The 27,952-nt window shown below is 40.4% G+C and overlaps 1 protein-coding gene across 2 annotated transcripts; it reads left to right on the top strand.

Moving 5' to 3' along the window:
* Positions 1-875: 875 nt before the first annotated feature.
* Positions 876-19,673, top strand: LOC139584728 (myelin protein zero-like protein 1). Of its 2 annotated transcripts, none has more exons than XM_071416894.1 (6): positions 876-1,083; positions 4,613-4,785; positions 5,857-6,070; positions 6,554-6,683; positions 9,679-9,799; positions 19,167-19,673. In XM_071416894.1, exons 1-6 carry the CDS (start codon positions 1,011-1,013, stop codon positions 19,266-19,268), a joined length of 813 nt encoding a protein of 270 aa, XP_071272995.1. In that variant the 5' UTR covers positions 876-1,010; the 3' UTR covers positions 19,269-19,673. The 2 variants fall into 2 exon arrangements, with proteins under 2 accessions (XP_071272995.1, XP_071273004.1); XM_071416903.1 differs by having other exon boundaries at positions 9,679-9,787; positions 19,167-19,340.
* The last annotated feature ends 8,279 nt before the right edge of the window (positions 19,674-27,952 follow it).

The following is a 27,952-nucleotide window of genomic DNA, read 5'->3' as shown; positions in this document are numbered from 1 at the left end:
GCGAATGCAATCTAATGCAAGTCTTGCCAATGTGCAAATTCTCCATAATACATCAACCCAATGTATCATGTATACATCGGGCCGACTTCGGCTTTGGGTAGCTAACAAACACATAAAGAATGATTATTTACAACAAATCAGTCTGATATAATATCAGTGATATTTTAGCATAAAGTTGCCTTCATTTTGAAAGATGCTTGCTATATCACCTTTTTCCCTCTCTAGGCTTGAGTAGTGATGGAACGATCAATACCGGAGCTCCGATGCAGTTTTCACAGCGCTACTGATCCAAATCCCTTAAAAGATTCACACTATCCCCTCAGCCCTGAAATGAAGTGGACACTTCTGATGACGTGTCATGACGTCTGACGAGTATACACTTGCAGGGCGAGGGAGGAAGGAATGATTTTAAATGGACCACCCTTGGCCGGAAATTCGTCACTCGTTCACTCCAAGCTTCTATCCTAAATAATGCCATAGATTCACCGTTTTTGACAGCAAAAAAATAGGGATTCACAGCAAAACAGGGAAGCATGATGGAAGGTGCGAACCTGTAAGTGACAATAGGCTAAGACCCACGACTAACCACTGCACCACGAGATGTGATATATTGTGGAATAACCTTCTATATGAACATCAAACGCTGCTTTTCATTGCTGACCAGCAGAGGTCCCTAGTGGTCATTGTGTTAAAAACTCTGAGTAATGAACAATTTTTCAGCACAATTTGGTGAAAACCCAAAAGGCTTCAGAAAGCCTTGGTTTCCACATCATTAGGCGTTAGCTTTCTGGTTCTGTTTGAATGTTGCTCGTTGATACTTGTATCGGTTGGCTCTGGTCTTGAGAGCGGCACGCAGCCTGGGAGACGGAGCGGCCAGTCAAGCGCTGTTTAGGGCTTAAACGCCCCACGAACATTGCTTACAGGAAGAGGGTGCAGTGGATGAGCAGCTGGACGCTGGTTAACGTTAGACCTAAAAACAGGGAGGGGGCAATATTCATCCATTCTAAGTTATGGAGCTAAGACGGACAAACCCCGCGTGCAATTGTGCTTTACTATGTGGGATAACCTTATGTCTTATTTTCGGTAAGTACTGCTCTAGCTAAGCTGATAACAATATGATCGCTATAGTTGAATAGCTAACTAGTGAGCTAGCCAGTACAGTAGTTTGCATGCTAGATAATTGCTAACATAATATGCTTTAGTTAGCTGGCTACTGTACCTAGCTAAACGACGATAATAGTTGGCTTTAGTTAGTAAGGTTAGTGCGTGACTTGGTACGATAGTCGTATTTCTAATTAAGGCATGTGATGCAGATAGTAACTAGAGTACTTGCTAGCTGGTTAGATTCCTAATTTATGGGGTCTGATTAGCTTAACTTGTTTGCTAGGTAACGTAACTAGTTGGCACAAAACCAAAGAATATCTCAAGATACGCGAGTGTGCCCGTTGGTGTGACACTTGACACATGTTGTTGAATTAATGACCTCTAAATATTTCAGAATCTATTGTTTTGGCGTGATAACTAAGAATTGACCAACTTATTGGCTAAATATGACAGATTCAAATTACAGCAAGTTAAAAAGATTTAACTTAGTTCGTCATTTTTAGCAACGATATTCATAACTATGATAGTTCATTTGTTTATTTTTCAATGGGGAAGAAAATAATTATAGTGGGCAGAACAAGCAAGGAGGTGGGTAAAGCCATGCACAAACTAGCGAGATCCTATTGGCGCATTCTAACATGTATTTGCATATTTCTGTTCGGGAGCATGTGTGCATGTGCAATAACTACATTTCACACTAGAACTCCTTGTAAACAAACACGACTCTAACACCATTAAGTTTGCTGACAACACAACAGTGGTAGGCCTGATCACAGACAACGATGAGACAGCCAATAGGGGGGAGGTCAGAGACCTGGCAGTGTGGTGCCAGGACAACAACCTCTCAATGTGAGTAAGACAAAGAAGCTGATCGTGGACTATAGGAAAAGGAGGGCCGAACAGGCCCCCATTAACATCGACAGCACTGAAGTGGAGCGGGTTGAGAGTTTCAAGTTCCTTGGTGTCCACATCACCAACAAACTATCATGGTCCAAACACACCAAGACAGTTGTGAAGAAGGCACGACAACACCTTTCCCCCCTCAGGAGACTGAAAAAATTTGGCATGGGTCCCCAGATCCTCAAAAAGTTCTACAGCTGCACCATCGAGAGCATCCTGACCGGTTGCATCACCGCCTGGTGTGGCAACTGCTCTGCATCTGACCATAAGGCGCTACAGAGGGTCGTGCGTACAGCCCAGTACATCACTGGGGCCAAGCTTCCTGAGATCCATATTCTAGGCGGTGTCAGGAAGGCCCAAAAAATTGTCAGACTCCAGTCACCCAAGTCCTAGACTGTTCTCTCTGCTACCGCACGGCAAGCGGTACCGGAGCACCCCCCATTTGTTATTGTTATGTGCATTTATTGTGTTATTTTTTTTAAACTTTAGTTTATTTAGTAAATATTTTATTAACTCTATTTCTTGAACTGCATTGTTGGTTAAGAGCTTGTAAGTAAACATTTCATTGTAAGGTTTACACCTGTTGTATTCGGCAGATGTGACGACAACATTTTGATTTGAAATGGTCAACAAAACTTAGTGCACCAGTCCCGGGGCAATACAAGTATAGTAGTGTTTTTTCCATGGCAAAAATGAAAGCATGAAGGAGATCAAACTCTTTGGTCCCTTAAAACCCTGCTGTATGTAAAATATTGTGTGCTATAGCTTGGAAAATAAATGCATGTGTTTCTGGATGACAACATGATGTTTGCTTCCAACACTAGGGCTGTTTTCCTAAAGAAGTTAAATCTGCTTCGTGCTTTGTTTCCTTGCCACGATACTAATGAGTATCGCGATACTGGTATCGTCCGTCCCTAATTGAGATCAGGCTTTTCTTCGATAAGAAAATCTGCAGAATGTTCGCCCAATTCCATCTCGCTCTGTACTCGGCCACTGGCTTCCTCTCCTCGCCATATTTGGTGGGTAGTGGAAATTCAAACCGGATGCTTCAGATTTATACATCCGGTGAAACATCTGGTGAAACATCTGGCTCGTTGTTCTATATGGGGTTTTTTTTTGGTGTAAAAGTTAAAATGTCATGGTTATTTTAACGCATCATTTGTTGTCTACTGCACTTTTGTGATGCCATATCATATCACTTCCAATGGATTTGGTTTCTATGTGTGTGTTGCTTGCACACAGTCTGTTGGTTTGAAATTCAAAGGCTTGCAGGGAAAGTGTCCAGCTGTTTTATTATTGCATTCTGCACTGTCAGCATGTTTTTGTCACTGCATGCCTTCCTCTCTGACCTGGCTCTCTCTAACTGGAGAAGATGTTGTCAAATATGTACAGAAATCTGTTGAACAACTCGCTGTATCGGCTTTAAGCTATGAAAAACTAGTAAACACAGATTAGTGTTGTCACAATAGCAGTATCACGATACCAGATTTTCTTTGGCAAAAACCCAGAAGCAGACTTAACTCTATGGTCCTTTTAAAACCTACTCTTGTAAAATATTGTGTGCTATAGCTTGCAAAATAAACAAATGTGACTCTGGGTGACAACATAAGCCAGTTTTTTGTTATTGTTATAAACATTAGGACTGTTTTCCTTCATGTTTTGTTTCCTTTGCTTCCTTACTTCCTAGTATCGCGATACTGGTATCAAGACAACACTAACACAGATTGTTGTAAGAACACAGAAGCGAATATCGCTATCCTTTTTTCCCGATAGCTGGAAATTACTTACGCCTAGTGCCTTTTAGAATCCGAGAGTGGAAGACTTACACTTTCGTCTCTTACATTGTAGGCTCAACATTTCCAAACAGTCCCGTTACAAGTCAGAATGTTGAATAAACTTCATTTGGATTTATTTTACCTGCTGATTTTGTCTTTGTTGGAGGTAATCTGAGACAACATTTCCACAGGGAAGTGTTATTAGCCCGACTTTCAGTATGCTGGTCTGTATATGGTTCTGTCGGTTTGTATTTTCAATACTGGCGCAATTCGCACACAACGTAAACACTTGCAAAATATGTAAACAATGGCTGAGAGAAACCAAACCACTGATCGAACGTTGCTGACTTTGAATTTGCAGTGAGATGCAGGTACTTCCAGCTGAATGCGAGGAAATGTGCTTCGGTCGACAACATTTGGCTATTGTTTACATATTGTGCATTGCGTGCAATGCTTCAGGAGATTGAAAATACAAGCCGACAGAGCCATATACAGACCGGCACCCCAAAAAGTCAGGTTAATAATACTTTCTTGTGAACATTTTCTTCACTTACTACTGTCAAAATGACCAACAGCACGGACAACCGGGGAAGTACATTTTAACAATTTTATTCAACATTCTGGTTTGAGACTCTTGTGACTTCTTTCAGACTGAATATCCATGGGGTAACCAAGGTAACAGTCTGATGTATTAGGCAAACTTAGGCCAAGCAGCTATAAAGCATCAAAGCTTTGATGTATAAATATAAGTGCCTATAGAGTCCCAATCCCTCTCAGCTTCTCAACGTTGAATACATTAAGCAAGAAATTGAATGTTGGTTCTTTATCAACAGGTATAAATCTAACATTCGCTATAGAGTTGTACGCCCCGGCGGAAGTGCTGGTTGAGAATGGCACCACGGGGATCCTCAAGTGTTCCTTCAAGTCCAGGGAAGTGATCAGCAGCGCAGCCACAGTCACCTGGTCGTTTTGCCCGGCGGGATCCGACGCCGGAAGCGCTGTTTCCGTGAGTCCTTTCTTTTTCTGAGGTCCATGAAACTCCCAAGAGCTTCCTCTCAGATCTCCCACCGATGGGTGTCCTAGCACAACATGTTTCCTGGTATTATTTAGGCCAACTGCCACAGAAAAGAGTGAGGGAGTTTGCGTGTGTGTTTGTGACTGGTCCAATGAAAGGAAAGGAGCCTGAGGAGGGTTGTGTTATGTTCTAGGCCACTTCTTCCTGACCATCTGCATCCTTCCCTTTCATGTTTCTCCAAACTTAAGCATTGAATTCAGTGCAATATGTATATAGATTTTTGTTTCCTCTTTCAAAAAATATATATTGCGTGGCCAAATGAACATGACCCACAACTCATTGAGGCAGTAACTTTGACCTGTTTATGTGGAAAGAGTTTTGAGCCTGACAGAGTAGTTTCTGAAGGTTAATTCATATTTGCAATGCTGGGATTTGAATGGAAATGGAAGGAACAAGCGTAACTAGTTCCCCTATTCCCATTTCCCTCCCCTAGAGATCTAGCTAGCTGGCTCATCTTGCCCATAATGCTGTGCTTGTATCCGGCCTCGTAACAGAGTGCAGTTGGAGAGGGAGTCACCAACACCCACACTAATGCAAACGGCTATTTGTCCACTCTCAACTTTTAAACAAAATGACTATTAAGGATATCTGTCTGTCATGTAAATGCTAAACAAATTGCCCATCAGTTTGGTACAGTAGCAGATACGAACATAACACACAGTATCAGGGGAAGTTTTGCTGTTGCTTGGCAAAAGTGCCCAGTCATGTAGGTAAGCCATAAGCATCCCAACGGTTAAACCTGTTTGCTTGTCTTTCCCATTTCCTGTTATGAGTCCTTAGTCATTGGCTATGTCTCAAATGGCAACCTATTCCCTATATAGCCTAGTGTATTACTTTTGACCAGAGCCCCATGGGCATACTCAGAAGAAGTGCACTATAAAGGGAATAGGGTGTCATATGGGACGCTGACATTGTGTGCAATTCTTGCGCAATCTATTTTCTCTTCAGTCATTATTATATATATCATTTAAAAAAATCTATCTATCTTTTTTTTATTTTTAGATTTTCTATTACACTTCTGCAAACCACTATCCAGGGAGTGTGGCTCAATTCAAAGACAGGGTGAAATGGGCAGGAGACCTGAACAAAAAAGATGCCTCGATTCATTTAATTGAGGCGCAGTTCAACGACAACGGCACCTACTCGTGTGCCGTGATTAACCCGCCTGACATATCTGGCACCGCCGCTCAGACACAGCTCAAGGTCGTCATCAAAGGTAAACTTGCAAATAGATTCACAACAGTACAGCAAAACTCAATTCACTTTTAAATAGGACCTGACCAATGTCTCTCACGTTGAAGGATGACTTGAATACAACAGCCAGAAAATACATTTCACCTAACAAACCAACTGAGCGATTAATCATATCTTACTAACCAGGGATTGAGAAACACTCGTACAAGAGATTCACAATTTTAACACTAACACTGATTTTTAACATCTCAAACATTGAACTGGTAGTATAGGGCCCCATAAAATTGGTATTTGTTTTTCCAAATTCCATTTATTTTATTCCCAAATCCCATTTTCACTGATGCATTATGTTAATGTATTATGATAGACTTCAATACATTTAATTGATTCCCTACTAAGTTCAATAAACAAAAATGTGTAGAGTCCTAGTAGTTTTTGCACAGCTGTGACTTTGTAACGTAATTGTTATGTTGTATGATGATGCTTACGTTGTCTTGTTTCGCAGAGTCTCTCCCTCAAGACAAAACGGCCGTCATAGTGGTCGCCGTGTGCGGCGCGGTCATCGGGCTTATCGTCATCTCTGTGGTTATCTGCTTGATCATCAAGAGGCATCAAACCACCCATGAATACGAAGGGTAAGGCAGTCTCCCTTGTATTACCATCAAGGTAGTAGATAGCTTTAATAGTACTTGAATAACTTTACTTTGGTCAGTATCAATCATTACACCTGACCGTCAGTATCTGTAGAGTATTTTAGGAGGTATCTAAAAATGAAATAATATGAAATATTTTATCAAACAAATGAAATCACACAGAGGACTCTTATCTTGGTGATATACACTGAGAATACCAAACATGAGGAACACCTTTCTCATATTGAGCTGCATCCCTTTTGCCCTCAGAACAGCCTCAATTCGTCAGGGCATGGACTCTACATGGTGTCAAAGGCATTCCACAGGGATGCTGGCCCATGTTAAAGGAACTTAAATCTCTGCAGAAATTATGCATCAGATGTTCATAGTTGTCTTTTTTTCTGAAAGCGGCCCTTGCAGTGAATGGAGGTCTACTTTCAAACTGATGTTTTAATGGCCTGTTGGGTTGTGTGGCATGCCGTGAACATCTCTTCTCTCTACTTCCCAGTACACACACGTTCTTAGTCAGCAGACCTTAACTCCGCTGCATGGGATATGGGGGTTGGGTTATGGTAGATTGTCGCTTGTGCCCTCTCTTGGAATAATACAGTAACATGTTTGTGATTGATTAAAAAATGTTTATGTGTCTGAAATAACCTTAAATGAAAACTAATTCGAAAGACGTGGCTGGATGAGAGACATGAGAAGAGGACGTCACGCTAGTTCTGACTAGATGTTTAGACACTTCTATCTGCATCACATGATTGGTGTCAATGTTTTTTCATGACCTAATTAGTTGACGCACATCCAAATCAGTAGGGGAAGAGCTGACTAACGGAATCGTAAACTTAGCGAAAAGATGGACTCCTGATGATTTAATGCAGGAATGGGCAATTGGCGGCAGCTCCCTTTTTGTAGGCCCGCGAATCAATTTCCTCCCAACTCAGTAGGGGTCTCAACTTAATGTTGTGAGTTAGAATAGTAGGTGCAAGTTCGAAATTTGATTGTGCATCAGTGGTTTTCTCATGATGTCAGTCACTTGCAGTCACTCAATTAGCCCATGTCAGCTTCTATTTTTAAGATTGGTAAGTTTGTCTTGCCAGCTATCTAAACTTGTAGTAATCATGGTCAAATTACTGAAGGGGGACCTTATTTTTTATTTTGTTAGTCACTCTCACATCATATTAAAAACTGCAAACATTGCTCTCCACCCTATGGCAGAATTTGTAGAATTCAGGAAGTTCGCTGTAAAACTGGGGGGGTGGGGGGAATCTCCGCCCCATGGCAAAATGAGTATAATTGCATAAAATGAATTATACAATTGCAAAATCTTCCCTCAGCCCCATGGTAAAATGTGTAGAATTGCAATAATGCCCACAAAATGCTAGGGCCAGCTCTGACTGCATGCATGGATGTGGGTACGCAGACCCGCAAGCCACTACGGCTCCTCATGAGTTCAGATTTTGTGGCCCCCACTGCCATCAAAGTTGCCCCTCCCTGATTGTAATGGGTATAAAACACCAATGTGTGCAACTTTATGTTTTCATTAAATTATCTGGGCTAAAATCATTTTGTTTGGGTGGATATCACATTAGATTTAAATAGATACTTTTTTTTTAACACTGCGGTTAAAACGATGCATTTAGACTCTATTCGGAATGTTTTTTTAAATAATTAGCCTATCATCCAAATCCACCATAATTATTGACAACAATGTAGAAAGACGAGAGATATCATGTCTGTCAGTGCCCACAGTGAAGTATTAAAAAGCGCATCGTTAAGCTTGGCTTGTCATCTAACGTTCATGTTGTTGTCTGCCACTCACATGTCACTCATCCACTACTAACCACTAATCCCTCCCTCTTCTGTCTCACTGTCATGTTTCCTCTAACATACCTTCTGAACGACATACACATGTTCTTCAAGTCTCACAAAAAACTAAATGCTAACAGTTTCAAGATGAGGGTTAAGTGCCTTGCTCAAGGGCACAACTACAGATTTTTCAACTTGTCGGCTCAGGGGTTCGATCCAGCGACCTTTCGGTTACAGGACCAACGCTTTAATCGCTAGACTACCTGCCACCTCAGATTAATTTCTAGAATCATTTTTTAAATGTATAAATTATATTTGATGTATTTTAAATCAAATGTACATCGTTTTTCTATAGTTTATCCTACTCTAAAACGCTTAATACATCCCCTGGTTAGATGTGAGCTGAGATCTTGTAGAGTGAACAAACTGATCTTATTATTCAAAATGGAGGATATGTTGTGCGTCTCAAATGGCACACTATTTTCTATATTATGTGCACTACTATTGACCAGGGCCTATAGGGCTCTTGTCCAACGTAGTGCACTATTTAGGGCATAGGGTGCCATTTGGGACATATACATGGTGTGTGTGTTTCTTTAGAGTGCCATGTTTGCTCTTCAGTGTTTAGTGGACGACTGATTGACATTGGTATGTACACACAACTAATCTCTCAAGTGGGTGACCACATCTTTGGGGTGGGGAATGTTGTTTTTCTCTAATCCACTTCTTTATTTATTCTCTTATCTTATTGACCAATTGATTGTAGTATAGGCTATTAGGTAAACTAATTGTTTTTTAAGTAACTTTTTTTGTTTGTTAAGTTTATGCTTTTTCTTAGTTGATCAGTTATTGTCTTCCATAGGTTGAAAGACGATCTTTATTTGAATTTGCTCCTGGTGCCCATACAAATGCTTTGTTAATCTTCCAGTACAGTGTCTCTACCCAATGTCTGTCACTCCTGCAAACCTCTCCTCCCAACCACTAGGAGGAGTCATTTAAAAATGTGCCACATAACCCATGTAGAATCTGCCCATTTCTCATTTGCATTTTTGTCCCGTAAGTCTTCTCCTGTGTGTATCCATGTCTGTATGTGTCCATGTCGCCTATTTCTCTGTGTGCCAACGCTTCCCGAACTGCACAAAACAAACCTCTGGTTTGCAAACCCCTCACCCTGCCCAAAAACTAGCTGCACGTCAGTGGAGAGTGTGAGCTCCCACGCCACACGCCCGGGGGGGAAGAAACCAGAGTCCAGCTTGAAGGGCTCCAGGTGTAGCAGCCACTCCACCCCGGTCCAGGTAGGAGCTACAGTGAGTGACAAACCAACCATCCACACCCACCATCGCCCAGGGGACACTTACAGGGTGGAGAGGGATCCACTAACTAACTAACTAGAGCTGAGATGCACTACATTTTACATGTTTTGTAATTTAGCAGACGCGCTTATCCAGAGCAACTTACAGTTAGTGCATTCATCTTAAGATGGTTAGGTGGGACAACCACATGTTACAGGCATAGTAAGTTTTTTTTCCAATTTGTAAGTCGCTCTGGATAAGAGCGTCTGCTAAATGACTTAAATGTAAATGTAAGTTTCGTAAGAGCTTGGACTAGGAGCTGGCCTCCCGTAGGGTTAGGAATGCCAAGAGACCAGAGGTTGCAGTACGGAGTGCTCAGGTTGGGTTGTAGGGTTTGAGCGTAGCCTGAAGGTAGGGAGAGGCAGTTCCTCTTGCTGCTCCGTAGGCAAGCACCATGGTCTTGTAGTTGATGCAAGCTTTGACTGGAAGCCAGTGGTGTGCGGAGGAGTGGGGTGACATTGGAGTACTTAGGAAGGTTGAAAACGCTGCAGTGGCAGGTGTTTGATGGCACTAGCACGGAGCCAACAGCAAATTGCAGTAATCCAGATGGAAGATGACAAGTGCCTGGATTAGAACCTGCACCGCTTCTTGTTTTTAGGTAGGGTCGAAGGCAGCATATAGACCTAGGAGGATGAGAACAGAGGAGAGAGTCGGCTTTGGCAGTGCGGAGAGCCTCTGTGACACAGAGAAGAGCAGTCTGTTGAGTGACCCGTCTTGAAGCCTGACTGGTTTGGGTCAAGAAGATCGTGCGCTAAAGTGTTTTAGAAAGAAGGGATACAGGTCTATAGTTTTTGACGTCAGATGAGTCGAGTGTTGGTTTCTTGAGGAGGAGAGCGACTCGGGCCATTTTGAAGTCGGAGGGGATGCAGCCAGTGGCCCGGGATGAGTTGATGAGGAATGGGAGAAGGTCTCCAGAGATCGTCTGGAGGAGGGAATGGGGTCGAGCGGGCAGGTTGTCTGGCAGCCAAACCTCGCTAGTCGCAGGATTTCATCTGCACTACAGCATTACCCTCGCCCAGATCTATTTGTGCTCTGACCAACTCTATTACCATCATTGACAAGCCAACATTTGACTACTACAGCATAGGGTTTCAAGCTGATCTCCTTGATGGCTTCTGTGTCTGCTTGTTCTTTCGTTTTTCATCCATCTGATTTCAGACCTGGAAAACCAGGGTCGTGTTAAGTACAGGAACATTGTAACAAAATGTTGACTATTCGATCTACTGAACACAACCCAGGTGGACACACTCCCTAACCAATCACAGGTATTAATACACTCAAATGTAATTTGTCATTTGTTTTCAGACCTCAGAAAGTAGTCTAATGTCGAGATGAGTCCATGTCCCAGGCCATGTGTTGTGTAGGTCCAGCTACAGTGGCAACAAAAAGTATGTGAACCCTTTGGAAATACCTGGATTTCTGCATAAATTGGTCATAATATTTGATCTGATCTTCATCTAGGTCACAACAATAGACAAACACAGTCTGCTTAAACTAATAACACACAAACAATTATACGTTTCATGTCTTTATTGAACACACCATGTAAACATTCACAGTGCAGTGTGGAAAAAGTATGTGAACACTTGGATTTAATAACGGGTTGACCCTCCTTTGGCAGCAATAGTTGCGGATCAGACCTGCACAACGGTCAGAAGGAATTTTGGACCATTCCTCTTTACGAAACTGTTTCAGTTCAGCAATATTCATGGGATGTCTGGTGTGAACTGCTCTCTTGAGGTCATTCCACAGCATCTCAATTGGGTTGAGGGCAGGACTGACTGGGCCACTCCAGAAGACGTATTTTCTTCTGTTGAAGCCATTCTGTTGTTGATTTACTTCTGTGTTTTGGGTCGTAGTCCTTTTGCATCACCCAACTTTTGTTGAGCTTCAATTGGCGGACAGATAGCCTAACATTCTCCTGCAAAATGTCTTGATAAACTTGGGAATTCATTTTTCCGTCGATGATAGCAAGCTGTCCAGGCCCTGAGGCAGCAAATCAGCCCCAAACTATGATGCTCCCTCCACCATACTTTACAGTTGGGATGAGGTTTTGATGTTGGTGTGCTGTGCCTTTTTTTCTCCACACATAGTGTCCTGTGTTCCTTCCAAAAAACTCAAATGTAGTTTAATCTGTCCACAGAATATTTTGCCAGTCGCGCTGTGGAACATCCAGGTGCACTTTTGCAAACTTCAGACGTGCAGCAATGTTTTTTTTGTACAGCAGTGGTTTCTTCCGTGGTGTCCTCCCATGAAAACCATTCTTGTTTAGTATTTTACGTATCTTAGACTCGTCAACAGAGATGTTAGCATGTTCCAGAGCTGACACTCTAGGATTCTTAACCTCATTGAGCATTCTGCGCTTTGCTCTTGCAGTCATCTTTGCAGGACGGCCATTCCTAGGGAGAGTAGCAACAGTGCTGAACTTTCTCCATTCATAGACAATTTGTCTTGCATTCATAGACAATTTGTCTTGCCATGGATTGATGAACATCAAGGCTTTTAGAGATACTTTTGTAACCATTTCCAGCTTTATGCAGGTCAACAATTCTTAATCTTAGGTCTTCTGACATCTCTTTTGTTCGAGGCATGGTTCACATCAGCCAATGCTTCTTGTGAATAGCAAACTCAAATTTTGTGAGTTTTTTTTTATAGGGCAAGGCAGCTCTAACCAACATCTCCAAACTAGTCTCATTGATTGGACTCCAGGTTAGCTGACCCCTGACTCCAATTAGCTTTTGGAGAAGTCATTAGCTTAGGGGTTCACATACTTTTTCCAACCTACACTGTGAATGTTTAAATTCTGTATTCAATATAGACAAGAAAAATACAATAAATTGTGTTTTATTAGTTTAAGCACACTATGTTTGTCTATTGTTGTGACTTAGATGAAGATCAGATCATTTGTTCAGTTTATGCAGAAATCCAGGTAATTCCAAAGGGTTCACATACGTTTTCTTGCCACTGTATATGCCTCAAACTAAAGTCAATGGAAAAGATAAGCACCATTTTTGCATTGCTTGTCTTTCCCATTCATTTGGGGTTGACGCGTAGATGGATTTACACAACAATTGGCATGGGATGTGGACTAGGGTGATATGGACAAAATATAATCTAATCACAGTATTTTCTTTTTATGTTGACAGTATGACGGTATAAAAGTTCTACGTTTTGCTTTATGAGTAGTGTGTTACCCTAGGGTGGCAGCACATACATTCTAAGTTAATTTAAAGGGTCTTTCTCCAGTCTGATTGTTTTATACAGTTCAGTTCAACTTAAAATAATTTATACATTTCTGCATTTCCTGCACTCATTTGAGATTATTTATATGATGCTACGTAGGGCTGCACGATACGGGCAACCAATCTAGACCTTATTTTTAACCAAATATTGCAATTGCGATTTAACTTCCGATTTAGAGCAAAACACTTGCGTGACCATTGAATGTTTTCTCTTAGCTACTTCATGTAGCTAACATATTTACGTATTCCTTTTTTAGAAGACACTGTTGCACAAAAAACATGCTGATTCTACACCATTACTGGTACTATCGGGCTGTATAGCTAGTTATGTTTACTCTGACTCTACATTTATTAGCTAGGTAGCCAGCTAACTAGCGATTTAGTATTAGCGGCTAACACGATTTCGGCCCAACTTGCTAAGAAAAGACAAACTAGCCTTTTGCAGATGTAAGAAACACAAACGTGTAATTATAGAACGCTAGTGGATTCATATTAAGAAGCAAAGTGAAAACGGCATCGTTGTCATCAACATTGCTGCTTGTGCTGCATTGACCATGCAGACTGAACGCAAGTGTCTTGTGGTCGAGGAACAACAAATGCGCTCCTTGAGTGACAGGGGGCGGGCTTGGTCTGCGTGGAATGTGTCATGGAGATATAGCAGAGAGAAGTAGCGGTGTAAACTATAAAAATGGACGTTGCACACAGTCTATCACATTTAACAAACCAAACATTCAAATACTGTTATAGAAGGTAAAGTAAAAACCCAAACCAGTCCGTGCATGTATATAGTAAAATGTGACCCACCTGATGACCCACCTGATCCAAATAGTCATCAATTATTATTGAATTGATGAGGTGTTTTGGTGCTGGACTGAAACAAAAGCCCATGCATCCTGTAGCTTTCCAGTACTAGGATTGGTGATTAACAAGTTAGTACATTAACAAGTATTGTATGAGACCTCTCATTTAGGTTGAACTCTAAATGCTTATTTCAACAACAGCAGGCCGGAGTGTCACGGCATATCCTTTTGCGAAGCTGCTGTTGCTGACATAAGCATGCATAGATGTTCATTTAGTGCCTATGAAGGTGTTATGCATTGCTTATGAATGTTCATAGGAGTCCTCTGATTTAAACTGATATTGTAGGATTATGTCTGGGAAAAGAAGAACCTTATATGCTTTATGTCTCTCTGAGAGGCGTTTGTTTACGGTCAACTTTGCTGGTCGACTGGTTTCGTTTGCTGATCTTGTGAGGGACGTCATGAGAGGCGCCTTTCCCTTATTATATTCAGAGACGTGTCGGGGCAGATCTGTGGTGGCTACATTGCTGTGTACTGTACTGTACTTTTCAGTTGTTTGTGTGTTGTTTCCTCCCCATCTACAGTGCCTTCAGAAAGTATTCACACCCCTTGACTTTGTCCACATTTAGTTGTGTTACAGCCTGAATTTAAAATTGATTAAATTGAGATTTTTTGGTCACTGGCCTACACACAATACCCCATAAGGTCGAGGTGGAATTATGTTTTCAGAAATGTAGACAATTGTTAGTTATTTTTATGTAAAGCTGAAATGTTCAACCTCTTTTTTATGGCAAGCCTAAATAAGTTCAGGAGTTAAAATTTGCTTAACAAGTCAAATAATAAGTTGCATTGACTCACTCTGTGTGCAATAATAGTGTTTAACATAATTTTTGAATGACTACCTCATCTCTGTACCCCACACATACAATTGTCTGTAAGGTCCATCAGTCAAGCAGTGAATTTCAAACACATGTTCAACCACAAAGACCAGGCAGGTTTTCAAATGCTTTGCAAAGAAGGGCACCTATTGGTAGATGGGTAAAAAATGAAAAAAGCAGACATTGAAATTCCCTTTGAGCATGGTGAAGTTATTAATAACATTTTGCATGATGTATCAATACACCCATTCACTACAAAGATACAGGCGTCCTTCCTAACTCAGTTGCAGGAGAGGAAGGAAGCAACTCAGGGATTTCATCATGAGGCCAATGGTGATATTAAAGCAGTTACATGGCTGTGATAGGATAACTGAGGATGGATCAACAACATTATAGTTACTCCACAATACTAACCTAAATGAGTTAGTGAAAAGAACGAAGCCTGTACAGAATTTAAAAAAATATTCCAAAACATGCATCCTGTTTGCAACAAGGCACTAAAGTAATACTGTAAAAAAATCTGGCAAAGCAATTAACTTTTTGTTGTGAATACGTGTTATGTTTGGGGCAAATCCAAAATAAATATTACTGATTACCACTGTACATATTTTCAAGTGTAGTGGTGGCTGCATCGTGTTTTGGTTATGCTTGTGTAGTGACGTGACTAATATTAATCTGATGATTTATGTATCGAATCAACTAACTATGTTTAATTGTTACTCGATTTTAAAATACTTGTGTAAAAATGTACTCATTAGGACTAGGGGTACCACGGAAGAAGTTGTTTAACTTCTTATGGCTGCAATCCCGTTAACGGGATGATATGACAACAGCCTGTGAAAGTGCAGGGCGCCAAATTCAAACAACAGAAATCTCATAATTAAGATTCCTCAAACATACATGTATCTTATATCTTATACCATTTTAAAGGTAATCTTGTTGTTAATACCACCAAAGTGTCCGATTTCAAATAGGCTTTACAGCGAAAGCACCACAAACAATTATGTTAGGTCACCGCAAAATCACAGAAAAACACAGCTATTTTTCCAGCCAAAGACGGGAGTCACAAAAAGCAGAAATAGAGATAAAATGGATCACTAACCTTTGATGATCTTCATCAGATGACACTCATAGGACTTCATGTTACACAATACATATATGTTTTGTTCGATTAAGTTCATATTTATATCCAAAAACTTCAGTTTACATTGGCGCCATGTTCAGAAATTGCAGAGAGCCACGTCAAATAACATAAATACTCATCATAAACTTTGATGAAAGATACATGTTTTACATATAATTAAAGATACACTTGTTCTTAATGTAACCGCTGTGTCAGATTTCAAAAATCTTTACGGCAAAAGCACAATATTCAATAATCTGAGAATAGCGTTCAGCCACAAAAGTAAGCCATACAGTTACCCGCCAAATTGTGCAGTCAACAAAACTCATAAAAAGCATTATAAATCTTCACTTTGCTGATCTTCGTCGGAATGCACTCCCAGGACTCCCACTTCAACTAGAAATGTTTGTTATGTCCAAATAGCTATTTGTGTTAGCGTGTTTGGTAAACAAATCCAAACGCTCGTGTAGGTCCAGCCGAACGTCGGACGAAAACTTCAAAAAGTTATATTACAGGTCAAAGAAACTTGTCAAACTAAGTATAGAATCAATCTTTAGGATGTTGTTATCATAAATATTCAATAACGTTCCAACCGGAGAATTCCTTTGTGTCTATAGAAGTAATGGACCGCAGGTCCCTATCATGTGAAATGCGCTTGACCAGGACCTGGCTCTCTGCCAGACCACTGACTCAAACAGCTCCCATCCGGCTCCACATCACAGTAGAAGCTTCATTCAAGGTTCTACAGACTGTTGACATCTAGTGGAAGCTGTAGGAAGTGCAAACAGATCCATATCCTACTTTGTTTTCAATAGGCGATGAGTTGAAAATCGATCAACCTCAGATTTCTCACTTCCTGGTTGGATTTCTTCTCAGGTTTTTGCCTGCCATATGAGTTCTGTTATACTCAGACATAATTCAAACAGTTTTAGAAACTTCAGAGTGTTTTCTATCCAATACTAATAATAATATGCATATATTAGCAACTATGACTGAAGAGCAGGCCGTTTACTCTGGGCACCTCTGTGCACCTTTCATCCAAGCTACTCAATACTGCCCCTGCAGCCATAAGAAGTTAACGAGTTATCTTGAGTTTAATTCGGAAGATTGTATATATATCAGTTATTTATCGATAAGTCACTTATTAATCATTACCTCATATCAGTCTCATTCTGAACGTCGCAGACCTCTTGAATCCGCAAGAACCCCAGCCTTTTGTGATTATTCAGTACTACACAAATGTATTTACTTACTAATTAACTAAATAATAACACAGAATACTCATACTCTTACACGAGACAAAAGTCCCTAGTGGACTGACAAGATATGACGGCTTATTACACAGATGGAGTGGGGGGAGAGAGAGTAATGGACATTTATAGTGGATACATTTCTATAACTATTCTCACATTAATCATATGCCTTGCACATGAACCACTGTCTGCTTGGTAAGAAAGTAACGAATGTATTTATGTGGTGAATGCCTTCTTTCGTCTATCTCGGTCAGAACCAAGCCCTGTCGGAAGGATGTTTCGGTGGGCTCTCCCGTGGGTGTAAGGCTCTAATTGTCCATCAGAGGTCACAATGTCCTTAGTTGTCTGTGGCTTAAATGATTCCCCAGTGATTGTCTGAGGTGAGCTTCTTTCTGCTTTTCTTCCTCGAGTAGATAGTCAAAGTTCTAGGACCACTTTTACAGATGCAGACTGTCAAATGTTTTGGTCTAGTCTTTATCTTCTTCACCTCGTGTGGAGATTTAAAGTTCTAACCATTTTCAGCCTGGCTACACGTTTTCTGGTTTTAGAGTTTCAACCATTTCAACATTTAGCTCATGCTTCACTTCTGCTGGTCCGTTAATCCTTAGCGAGTCCTTTTAAGCACTCTGGTTGAAAAGGGCGGTTCCATCACACTGACACGCTCTTCTGACCTCATTCGGGGCGTGGCTTAGTTTTCATGTCCGTTGCACATTAACTATGTTCTCGTTCGAAAACTAAAATCACATTCCTATCTTAACAAAAATAGTTTAATTGTTCTTGATATTTCCTACACAACATAAAGGATGTTAACCTGACATACAGTGTGAAAGCTCTTCAAGTTACAGTATTTTAGTTTATACAGTTTTTAATAGCATCACAAAATGAAAAGCAATATGACTTGATTATTCTTTAGATCCTTTAGATACATTCTTAGCTTAGAAATATTGTTCCAAAGTTCACTCTTTGGGTGTTAGAGTTTTTGGGTTTAAATGTAATGGAGCTAACCACAGGCAAAATCCTAGAGGAAAACATGGTTGAGTCTGCATTCCACCAGACACTGGGAGACAAATTCACCTTTCAGCAGGACAATAACCTAAAACACAAGGTGAAATATACACTGGAATTTCTTACCAAGAAGACGGTGAATGTGGCAGAGTTACAGTTTTGACTTAAATCTATGGCAAGACTTAAATAGTTGTCTAGCAATGACCAACAACCAATTTGACAGGGCTTGAAAAAAAAATAATAATAATACTTGGCAAAAGCTTTTTTTAAATATTATTTTCCATTTAACCTTTTATTTAACTAGGCAAGTCAGTAAAAAAAATAAAAAATAAAATCTTATTTACAATGACGGTCTACACCGGCCAAACCCGGACGACGCTGGGCCAATTGTGCTCCGCGCTATGGGACTTCCAATCATGGCTGGTTGTGATACAGCCTGGAATCGAACCAGTGATGCCTTTTAGCACTTAATGCAGTGCCTTAGACTGCTGCGCCACTCAGGAGCCACAGCTCTTATATTTACCCAGGAAGACTCACAGCTGTAATCGCTGCCAAAGGTGCTTCTACAAAGTATTGACTCGGGTGTGAATACTTATGTAATTGGTTTCACGTTGCCATTATGGGGTATTGTGTGTAGATGGGTGAGAATTTTGAATTCAGGCTCTAACGCGACAACATTTTGAATACTGTAAGTCAAGGGGTATGAATATTTTCTGAAGGCACTGTATGTTTCCTATGATTTTCATTTTTCTATTTAAATTAGTTTTGTTTTGTGTGATTCTTAGGTTAGTGCTCAGTGGGGGTTAGAAATTTCACCCTGAAGATGACAAGAGCAGCCCAGATGTAGTCCCGGGGGGGGGGTTATTTTGTGCTACAATCTGGCATTGTTACAGGCTTCCATCTGCAGTCAGCCATTTGAACTTAACAGCTGAACCAGTTTGACATGTATTTTTACTAACACAGCCTTCCCCCCCTCCCCTTTTCCTGATCTCCCCACCCATCCATATGCTCATCACAACAGGGACCTGTGATATACGCCCAGTTGGATCACTCAGGCACCAAGAACCCCAACTCATTCCACAAGATGGAGCCAGTGGTCTACGCTGACATAAGGAAAAACTGAAGAGAACTGGACACCAAAAGGGACAGGCCACCATAGCTCGCTGCTTTGGGATGGGTGGGTGGGGGTTGTTTAAATACAAGGTTAGAATTTATGATGTTTTGAAAGATAGTTTTTTTGTCATTAATTTCTCCTTTTGTCTGCTGAAAGCATTCATTGCATGTTCATGTGTGTGATAAAACAGTTACGCTACCAAGGCTTTCAATACAGTAATACAACACAGAGATTAGAGAAACACTGCCTTCAGAAAGTATTCATACCCCTTGACGTACTCCACATTTTATTGTGTTACAGCCTGAATTTTAAATGGGTACGTTTTTTTTTTTTTACCCAGCTACCCACAATACCCCATAATGACAGTGAAAACATGTTTTTGTTAGCAAATTTATTGAAGATGAAATACAGAAATATAAAATTTACATAAGTATTCACACTCCTGTGTCAATACATGTTAGAATCACCTTTGGCAGTTATCACAGCTGTGAGTCGTTCTGGGTAAGTCTCTAAGAGCTTTGCACACCTAAATTGTACAGTATTTACACATATATTTTAATATTCTTCAATCTCTGTGAAGTTAGTTGTTGATCATTGCTAGACAGCCATTTCTAAGTCTTACCATAGATTTCCAAGCCCATTTAAGTCCAAACTGTAACTAGGACAATCAGGAATATTAATGTCGTCTTCGTAAGCAATTCCAGTGTATATTTGGCCTTGTGTTTTAGGTTATTGTCCTACTGAAAGGTGAATTTGTATCCTAGTGTCTGTTGGAATGCAGACTGAACCAGGATTTCCTCTAGGATTTTTGCCTGTGCTTGGCTCTATTCCCTTTATTTTTCCCCCACAAAAACTCCCTAGTCCTTACCAATAACAAGCATGTTACCTGTAAAATGATGCTGCCACCACCATGCGTGTTACTCAGTGATGTGTTGTCGGCTTTGCCCCAAACATATCTCTTTGTATTCAGGACATAAAGTTAATTTCTTTGCCACATTTTTTGAAGTTTTACTTTATTGCAAACAAAATGCATGTTTTTTTTTCCTGTACAGGCTTCCTTCTTTTCACTCTGTCACTTAGGTTAGTATTGTGGAGTGACTACAATGTTGTTGATCCATCCTCAGTTTTCTCCTATCACAGCCATTAAACTCTAACTGTTTTATAGTCACCATTGGACTGAGCGGTTTCCTTCCTCTCCGGCAACAGAGTTAGGAAGGACACCTGTATATTTGCAGTGACTGGGTTTATTGATACACCCTCCAAAATGTAATTAATAACTTCACCAAGGGATATTCAATGTTTGCTTATCCCCCCCCCCCCATTTACCAATGCTTTCTTTGTGGTTGAATCTGTGTTTGAAATTCACTGCTTGACTGAGAGCCCTCAGTCAATTTAAAGTGTGGGGTACCGAGATGAGGTAGTCATTCAAACAATCATGTTAAACACTATTCTTGCACACACTAAGTCCATGCAACTTATTATGTGACTTGTTAAGCACATTTTACTCCTGAATTTATTTAGGCTTGCCATAACAAAGGGGTTGAGTAAACTCCTTGTAAAAATGTATGAAAACATAATTCCACTTTGACATTATGTGGTATTGTGTGTAGGCCAATGACACAATCTCAATATAATCTTTTTTAAATTCAGGCTGTAACACAACAAAATTTGGAAAAAGTCGAGGGGTGTGAATACTTTCTGAAGGCACTGTGCATTAACTGCATGCGTAGTAAGCGTAAAATACATGGGCTTTAGTTGTTTTACAATCCAGGGACCATGATAGCAACATGTTAACCATCAGCTCAGTCCAACACATTGGATGTTAAAATTATGGTTTAGATATAGGATAACTGATATGCATTGGTGTTTTGTCTGCAATCATGTTGCCTTAACAAAATTGTTACCTTGTAACATATTTAGATTAACTCCATATATCACGCCGGTACACAGCCATGGAAAGCATCATGGTGAAATGACTTTGGTGTAGAGTTTGTGTATTGTCCTATAGGTTGGCACATTGCATTGATATATCCATGTCTGAAACCATACCTGCCACTGGCTTAGAAACTGAACTGTTAAATGGAAACATGGACAATGACCAATTTTTTTTGACATTGCTTTTATTGTATAGATATTATACACTGTTTACATGTAATTTATTAACTGAGCACAACTAATTATGACAAAAACCATGTTTGACATATTTTCGTTTTGACATCTGTTTTAGATTTCATGTGATCATGTGAGACTGATATCATGGGCCAAATATCTTCCATTAATAACTCTACTTTGATGTATCACTGTGCTTTTAATATATTCAAAGTTCACAAAAGTCTTATTTTATGTTACAAAGCCAAATGTTTCTATTCCAATGAGTCAATCATGTTTGATTGAAGAGATGCATTAATAGTCCGTTTAAAGAGCAACTGAACGTAATAAGCAAATTTTCCTTTTGAAAAGAGGCTGTGTGGTGTCTATGAGTCAAACATTTATTTTAGTGTCAAAATTGACTACAAAGTGTAAATAGGATAATTTGGGTCATAAAGTCAGTCTCGTACAAAACAGAGATTTGTGAGGAAAAAGTTGTATTTCATGGAATGACGGGTACCATAAACTCAACCCCAGGATAACTGTTATTTCAAACCTGTCCACAGCTGGCAGCGCCCAAGTAATCATTAATTTGGAGTGCAGCTGCACGCGACCTGATATAATGTCCATGTTGAATTTGGTTTGACATTAGATATCCTTATGAGGGTAGTTGGGGACCATCAGTGAATTACACAATGTACATGGGACAATATTTTTAAATGCAAATAGCTCCAAATGTCAATGACTTGACCTCAAACCAACTGTAAATTGTTGAAATTCATGTACAAATATTCACAGCAGTTAATGAGACAAAAGGTGTGCAACAAGAAATTTTGGTTCCATTTATATAGTGTAATTTATTGATGGTCCCTAACTAGCCCCACAGATGGGCTATCCAAAGTCAAACCAATTTTTGCCAAGGTCTCACACCAGCTAGCTGAAGCTAATTGGCAAATTAAGTTGACCAGCTTAATAGCTCGGCTAGGCTACTTCCAGACACAATACCTGGTTACACTGTTTCAAGTTATCTAGAAAGGTGAGTGACTGTAACTGTACTGTTCCCGGCAGAGTGAAAGTGCTCCATGTTCGAACACACGCTAGACACCCACATCAAAGCACACCCCCAAAACCCAAATGTCGTTTTCAGTCCTAATGAGGAGAATTGAAACCAAGTCTAAATCGGGACATTCAACATCTCTTAATGTTTTCCTTGATTTCAGAATGCAGTTGTCTTACCCCGACCAACATTTATGCATATGGATAGTTTAATGTACGTAAAATATAGTGCTCCTTACTGTAATTCATTCCTTTCTGCTCAATGGTAGTACCTCTTGGTGTTTTAACAAAATAATCAATTATGTGTTTCAGAATTCCAATTTGATATTGTGTATCTTTTTTTTATTTTTTTTAATGCTCTGTCTTGATGCTGAGCCTTCCACTGTCATGTCTTAAAAATCCGTCTTTAGTGTTTTTAACTATGTTTTCGCTGTTGACAAAATGGTTTTGATCACCCAAGAGTGCTAGAGGAAGCGTCATTCCTTTATTCCAAAACTGCCTTATCCACTAGTCCTGCAAAATATAGCAAAAGTTATTGACAATTTACATTCCAAAAAATTCATCAAATACTGTAGCTTATCTTGTGCTTGTGCAGTATTAGTGCGTGTGTGTGTGGTAATAGTTAAGGTAGTATTGTCCTTGATTATGCATTATGAAAAGGCGTTTCGTTTACAGTAAACTCAAATGCTCAAAAAATGACGGTGTCAAAGTTTGGATAAGTACAGTTTACAAAACCCATTCCACTGTTACGTGTCTTAAGTGTGAAGTTGTACTTTTAGCTGTTAAGTAGCAATATAGTGTGTGTCATTTGGTGCTTGTTTATATAATATTGTATGTTGCAAAACCTGCACTATATCCCGCATATCAAAGACCACAAGCACTATATGATTTTATTTTTCTTCTTCTGTTCGATGTCTTAACTGGAATGTAGTACATTTAGTGCCTTTTGTATTTCATCTACCAACTTGAACACCTGCTCTCTAATTTATTTACTTCCTTCATTGTATGTATGTTTTTTTTATACATATAGAAAAACATAATCCTCTGTATCTGATGATCAATGTTATATAAAAGCCATTTCCTGATTCAAATGTCTTTGTCATTGTTTACAAAGATTGTGTTTTGGGTTGTTTACCAGATGGAATGCTGTCATTCCAAACTTGCTGCGGGGTGAAGTTTCCCCTAGCATCTAGGGGAAACTGTAACCTACTCTTACCCAAACACATTTTGCATGTCAGAGGCCAGCAGCCAGGTCAGCAGCCACACTTGTAGCAGTCTACTGAAACACAATTGGTCAGGTTTTTGGACCAATCACGGCTCGACTGCTCTCTAACTCTTTGACCATAGAGATGAAAGGGGACGGTGAAAGGTGAACGATGGCTGACAAAAATAGAGGTAAGTTGGCTATCTTATCGGGAGAAGTTGCGATGGCGGAAGCAGAAGTGTTGTTTGAAGATGAAAGCGCGCCGAGTGGTTTGTGAGAAAGATGAAGTCCAAGAACAGTGAAGTACAAGAATGGAGCAAAAAGGGCAAACATATGTGGAAAATGAGTCTGATGAATTGTTGCTTGGAGTATGTTGTTTGGATAAGAATGTTCATTTGGGAAACCCTTTTGAAGTCAAGGATAGTGAGGAAGGTGTTGGGAAAAGTGGATGCAGTCAAAGTAACCAGGAGTGGTATGGTGTTGATATTGTGTGTATCCCAAGAGCAAAAGAAGCATGCATTGTGGCTCACAAAAGGATCAATGCAGGAAGTGGACAGCTTTGATTTTCAGAGCAGGGCACTGGTAAAAGGTGTTCTCTGGCATCCTGTTGGACATTGAAAAAACAATATTTTAGGCAAGAAATTCCAGGAGTAGTTAATGCTCGTCACTTGACCCGTATGGAGAATGGGGAAAAGCGAGAAAAGTTTCTGTATTATTGATGTTTGAGGAAGAGTGTATATACCACCTTATGTAAAGCTAGGATATATGAGATCCGCTGTAAGAGCATTTGTGCAAAACCCAATGCAAGAAGTTTGGCCACATGTCAATTGTTTGCAGACAGAAGGAATATGTTATTGAAGAGTCTGAATGTAAAATGTTGCAACTGTGGTAGGGATTATATTCCCGGAGTACCCCGTCAGGGTGAAAGACCACACTTTTCAAATGAGTCATAGTGGGCAGAACAAGCAAGGAGGGGGACAGAGCCAAGCACGAGTGTTAAGTACGCTTCTTGGAGGGAACGCAACACCCTGCTACAACAGCTCCCCGCGGTGTGAAAGAGGTATGGGATTGTAAGTGCGAATAAGGATGACAAAAGGCGGAGAATTTACCATTTACTGGGAATTTATTCCTTCACACGGTAAATTTGGGGAAAAGGAGCGGAATGGAACCAAAGCAAAGAAAGTACATGTCAAAGCCCCCTCGCCTACCTACCCACTACTTACCTAACTTAGCACCACCTGGTGCGCTAACCAAAATACAGGGGGTGGTCCGCCCAGGTCTTATCTAGTGTGCATAGACAGTAAATACTACAGGTTATGCATGCCCGGAGGCCTCTTGCCTAAACACTCCCTAGGTGCCTTCCCCCCTGGGAATAAATGACACAGAATAATCCAAACGTAAGTAAACAATTTCAAGAATAAAAAACACTGCGTCCTATTGACAAACACAGAACATAACCATCAGCTCTCTCACAGCAACAACCAACACAGGACATATCAATCAGTTCTATCCTAACAAAGGAACACTTGCTTTTCTAGCTTCAGAAGGAGACTGTAATAGGATACAGCTGTATCCTCTGACGAGAGGGCGGGGTCAGCTCCAATCATCGATGGGCCCGACCAATCAGCTGCTTGGGGGAATTTCAGGAAGCCATCCTGAAACACACACATACAAACAAAACCACAACACAGAAACTGGGGAACGTAACAACGAGCTAGCAAGATCCTATTGGTGCTGTTTTATCATACATTTGCATATTCAATTAGGGAACGACTACTCTGTGAAGTGCGCATGTGCAATAACTCAATTCGCCTTTACACTCCTAATCAACGGGGTAAAGTCTAGAAAACTTAGTCCACATTGTTTGTAACAGATTATAGTTTTGAGAACAGAAAACTGTATTGAGATCAACGGTTTCATCAATGACAAAATTATCAGAATGTCGGGCCAAAATCCATCTTGTTCCATCTTCTCCCACTGCTGGCTACTGGGTTTCCTCTCACTACCATATTTGTGACTCGTATGTCGTGTGTCACTACTTCACAGGAAAGGCATTGGAATGTGAACTTAAAAAAAAATCTAAATTATTTTTTGTGGCAGAAATGACTTCTGGAACATGTGAACATTCATGTGCTAAAATAACAAACTTGTATGCCATCTGTAAACATGAATAAATATGTTCACTTACAAGTCTAGTTGGTTTAGCCACGGAAAAATTCAGGAACCTTCCCGCTTGCCATGATTGGCTGAGATAATGGATGGGCTGGACATGAGTTTGGTTTGGTCTGCCATGTGACACGCTTCTGTCTATAACATAAGCTGGGTCAGTATGTGTAGGCAATTCTTTCTAATGCAGCTTTTTTGAAAGATATCACATAGAAGAACTGCAAAAGTGATGCTCTCCATTTTCTAGAGGACTGAGTTTTGAAATCAGTGGAATGCCCAGTGGAATTAGAGCATGATAGTTAAGGAGATGGAGAAAATTCTGCCATTTGATTGGAAATATGCAGAGGGAGTCGAAAAGAGAACACACAGAAGGCTGCTGTATAATACACTTGTCTCCGGATTACATCTTCAAATGAAGGGCAACCATGGCATCTGTGACAAAGAGGAAGAAGCATCCATCTGTCACTCCCTGATCTGTTTCACCTGTCCTTGGTAATGTCTCCACCCTCCTCCAGGTGTCACCCATCTTCCCCATTCTCCCCTGTGTATTTCTACCTGTATTTTCTGTCTGTCTGTTGCCAGTTCGTATTGTTTGTCAAGTTTACCAGCGTGTCCTTTCAGCTCCTGCCTTTTCCCAGGCTCTTTCTTTATTGTCCTCCTGGTTTTTGACCCTCGCCTCTGACCCTGTGCCCGCCCGACCTCTCTGCCCGTCCCTGAGCATGCCTCCTATCCTGTACCTTTGCTCCACTTCTGGATTACTGAACTCTGCCTGACCCTGAGCCTGCCTGCCGTCCTGTACCTTTGCTCCTACTCTGGATTATCGACCCATGCCTGCCTTGACCTGTCGTTTGCCTACCCTTGTGGTTACATTAAACATTGTTACTTCACACAGTCTGCACTTGGGTCTTACCTTGATCATTTTCCAGCATATGTGGGTTCGATTACAGGCTCAAAATGGCCAGAAACAAAATGAGCCTGTAATCAAACCCACAAATGCTGATGCTCCATATACTCAACTAGTCTAAGAAGGCCAGTTTTATTGCTTCTTTAATCAGAACAACAATTTTCAGCTGTGCTAACATAATTGCAAAAGGGTTTTCTAATGATCAGTTACCCTTTTAAAATTATAAACTTGGATTAGCTAACACCACGTGCAATTGGAACACAGGAGTGATGGTTGCTGATAATGGGCCTCTGTACGCCTATGTAGATATTCCATTAAAAATCTGACATTTCCAGCTACAATAGTCATTTACAACATTAACAATGTCCACACTGTATTTCTGTTCAATTTGATGTAATTTTAATGGACAAAAAATTTGACCCCAAACTTTTGAACAGTAGTGTATATTTTATATTTGAGATTCTTCAAATAGCCACCGTTTGCCTGGATGACAGCTTTGCACACTCTTGGCATTCTCTCAACCAGCTTCATGAGGTAGTCACCCGGAATGCATTTCAATTAACAGGTGTGCCTTCTTAAAAGTTAATTTGTGGAATTTCTTTCCTTCTTAATGCGTTTGAGCTAATCAGTTGTGTTGTGACAATGTAGTGGTGGTATACAGAAGATAGCCCTATTTGGTAAAAGACCAAGTTCATATTATGGCAAGAAAAGCTCAAATAAGCAAAGAGAAACGACAGTCCATCATTACTTTAAGACATTAAGGTCAGTCAATACGGAACATTTCAAGAACTTTGAAGGTTTCTTCAAGTGCAGTCGCAAAAACCATCAAGTGCTATGATGAAACTGGCTCTCATGAGGACCATCACAGGAATGGAAGACCCAGAGTTACCTCTGCTGCAGAGGATAAGTTCATTAGAGTTTCCAGCCTCATAAATTGCAGCCCAAATAAATGCTTCACAGAGTTCAAGTAACAGACACATCTCAACATCAACTGTTCAGAGGAGACTGTATGAATCAGGCCTTCATGGTCGAATTGCTGCAAATAAACTACTACTAAAGGACACCAATAAGAAGAAGAGACTTGCTTGGACCAAGAAACATGAGCAATGGACATTAGACCAGTGGAATATGTCCTTTGGTCTGGAGTCCAAATTTGAGATTTTTGGTTCCAACAGCTGTGTCTTTGTGAGACGCGGTGTGGCTGAACAAATTATCGCAGGTGTATTTCACACCGTAAAGCATGGAGGAGGAGGTGTTATGGTGTGGGGGTGCTTT

The sequence above is a fragment of the Salvelinus alpinus genome, chromosome 1, assembly GCF_045679555.1.
Source record: "Salvelinus alpinus chromosome 1, SLU_Salpinus.1, whole genome shotgun sequence".
NCBI classification, from domain to species: Eukaryota; Metazoa; Chordata; class Actinopteri; order Salmoniformes; family Salmonidae; genus Salvelinus; species Salvelinus alpinus.
The sequence above is the reverse complement of the archived record's forward strand: the minus strand, read 5'-3'. Positions and strand labels throughout refer to the sequence as shown.

Bases quoted from the DNA above. Each gene is read 5' to 3' on its own strand.
- LOC139584728 (XM_071416894.1), top strand. From the start codon at position 1,011: ATGGAGCTAAGACGGACAAACCCCGCGTGCAATTGTGCTTTACTATGT. The intron at 1,084-4,612 runs GTAAGTACTGCT...CTTTATCAACAG, and splicing joins AACCTTATGTCTTATTTTCG to GTATAAATCTAACATTCGCT. The intron at 6,684-9,678 runs GTAAGGCAGTCT...CCCAAAAACTAG, and splicing joins ACCACCCATGAATACGAAGG to CTGCACGTCAGTGGAGAGTG.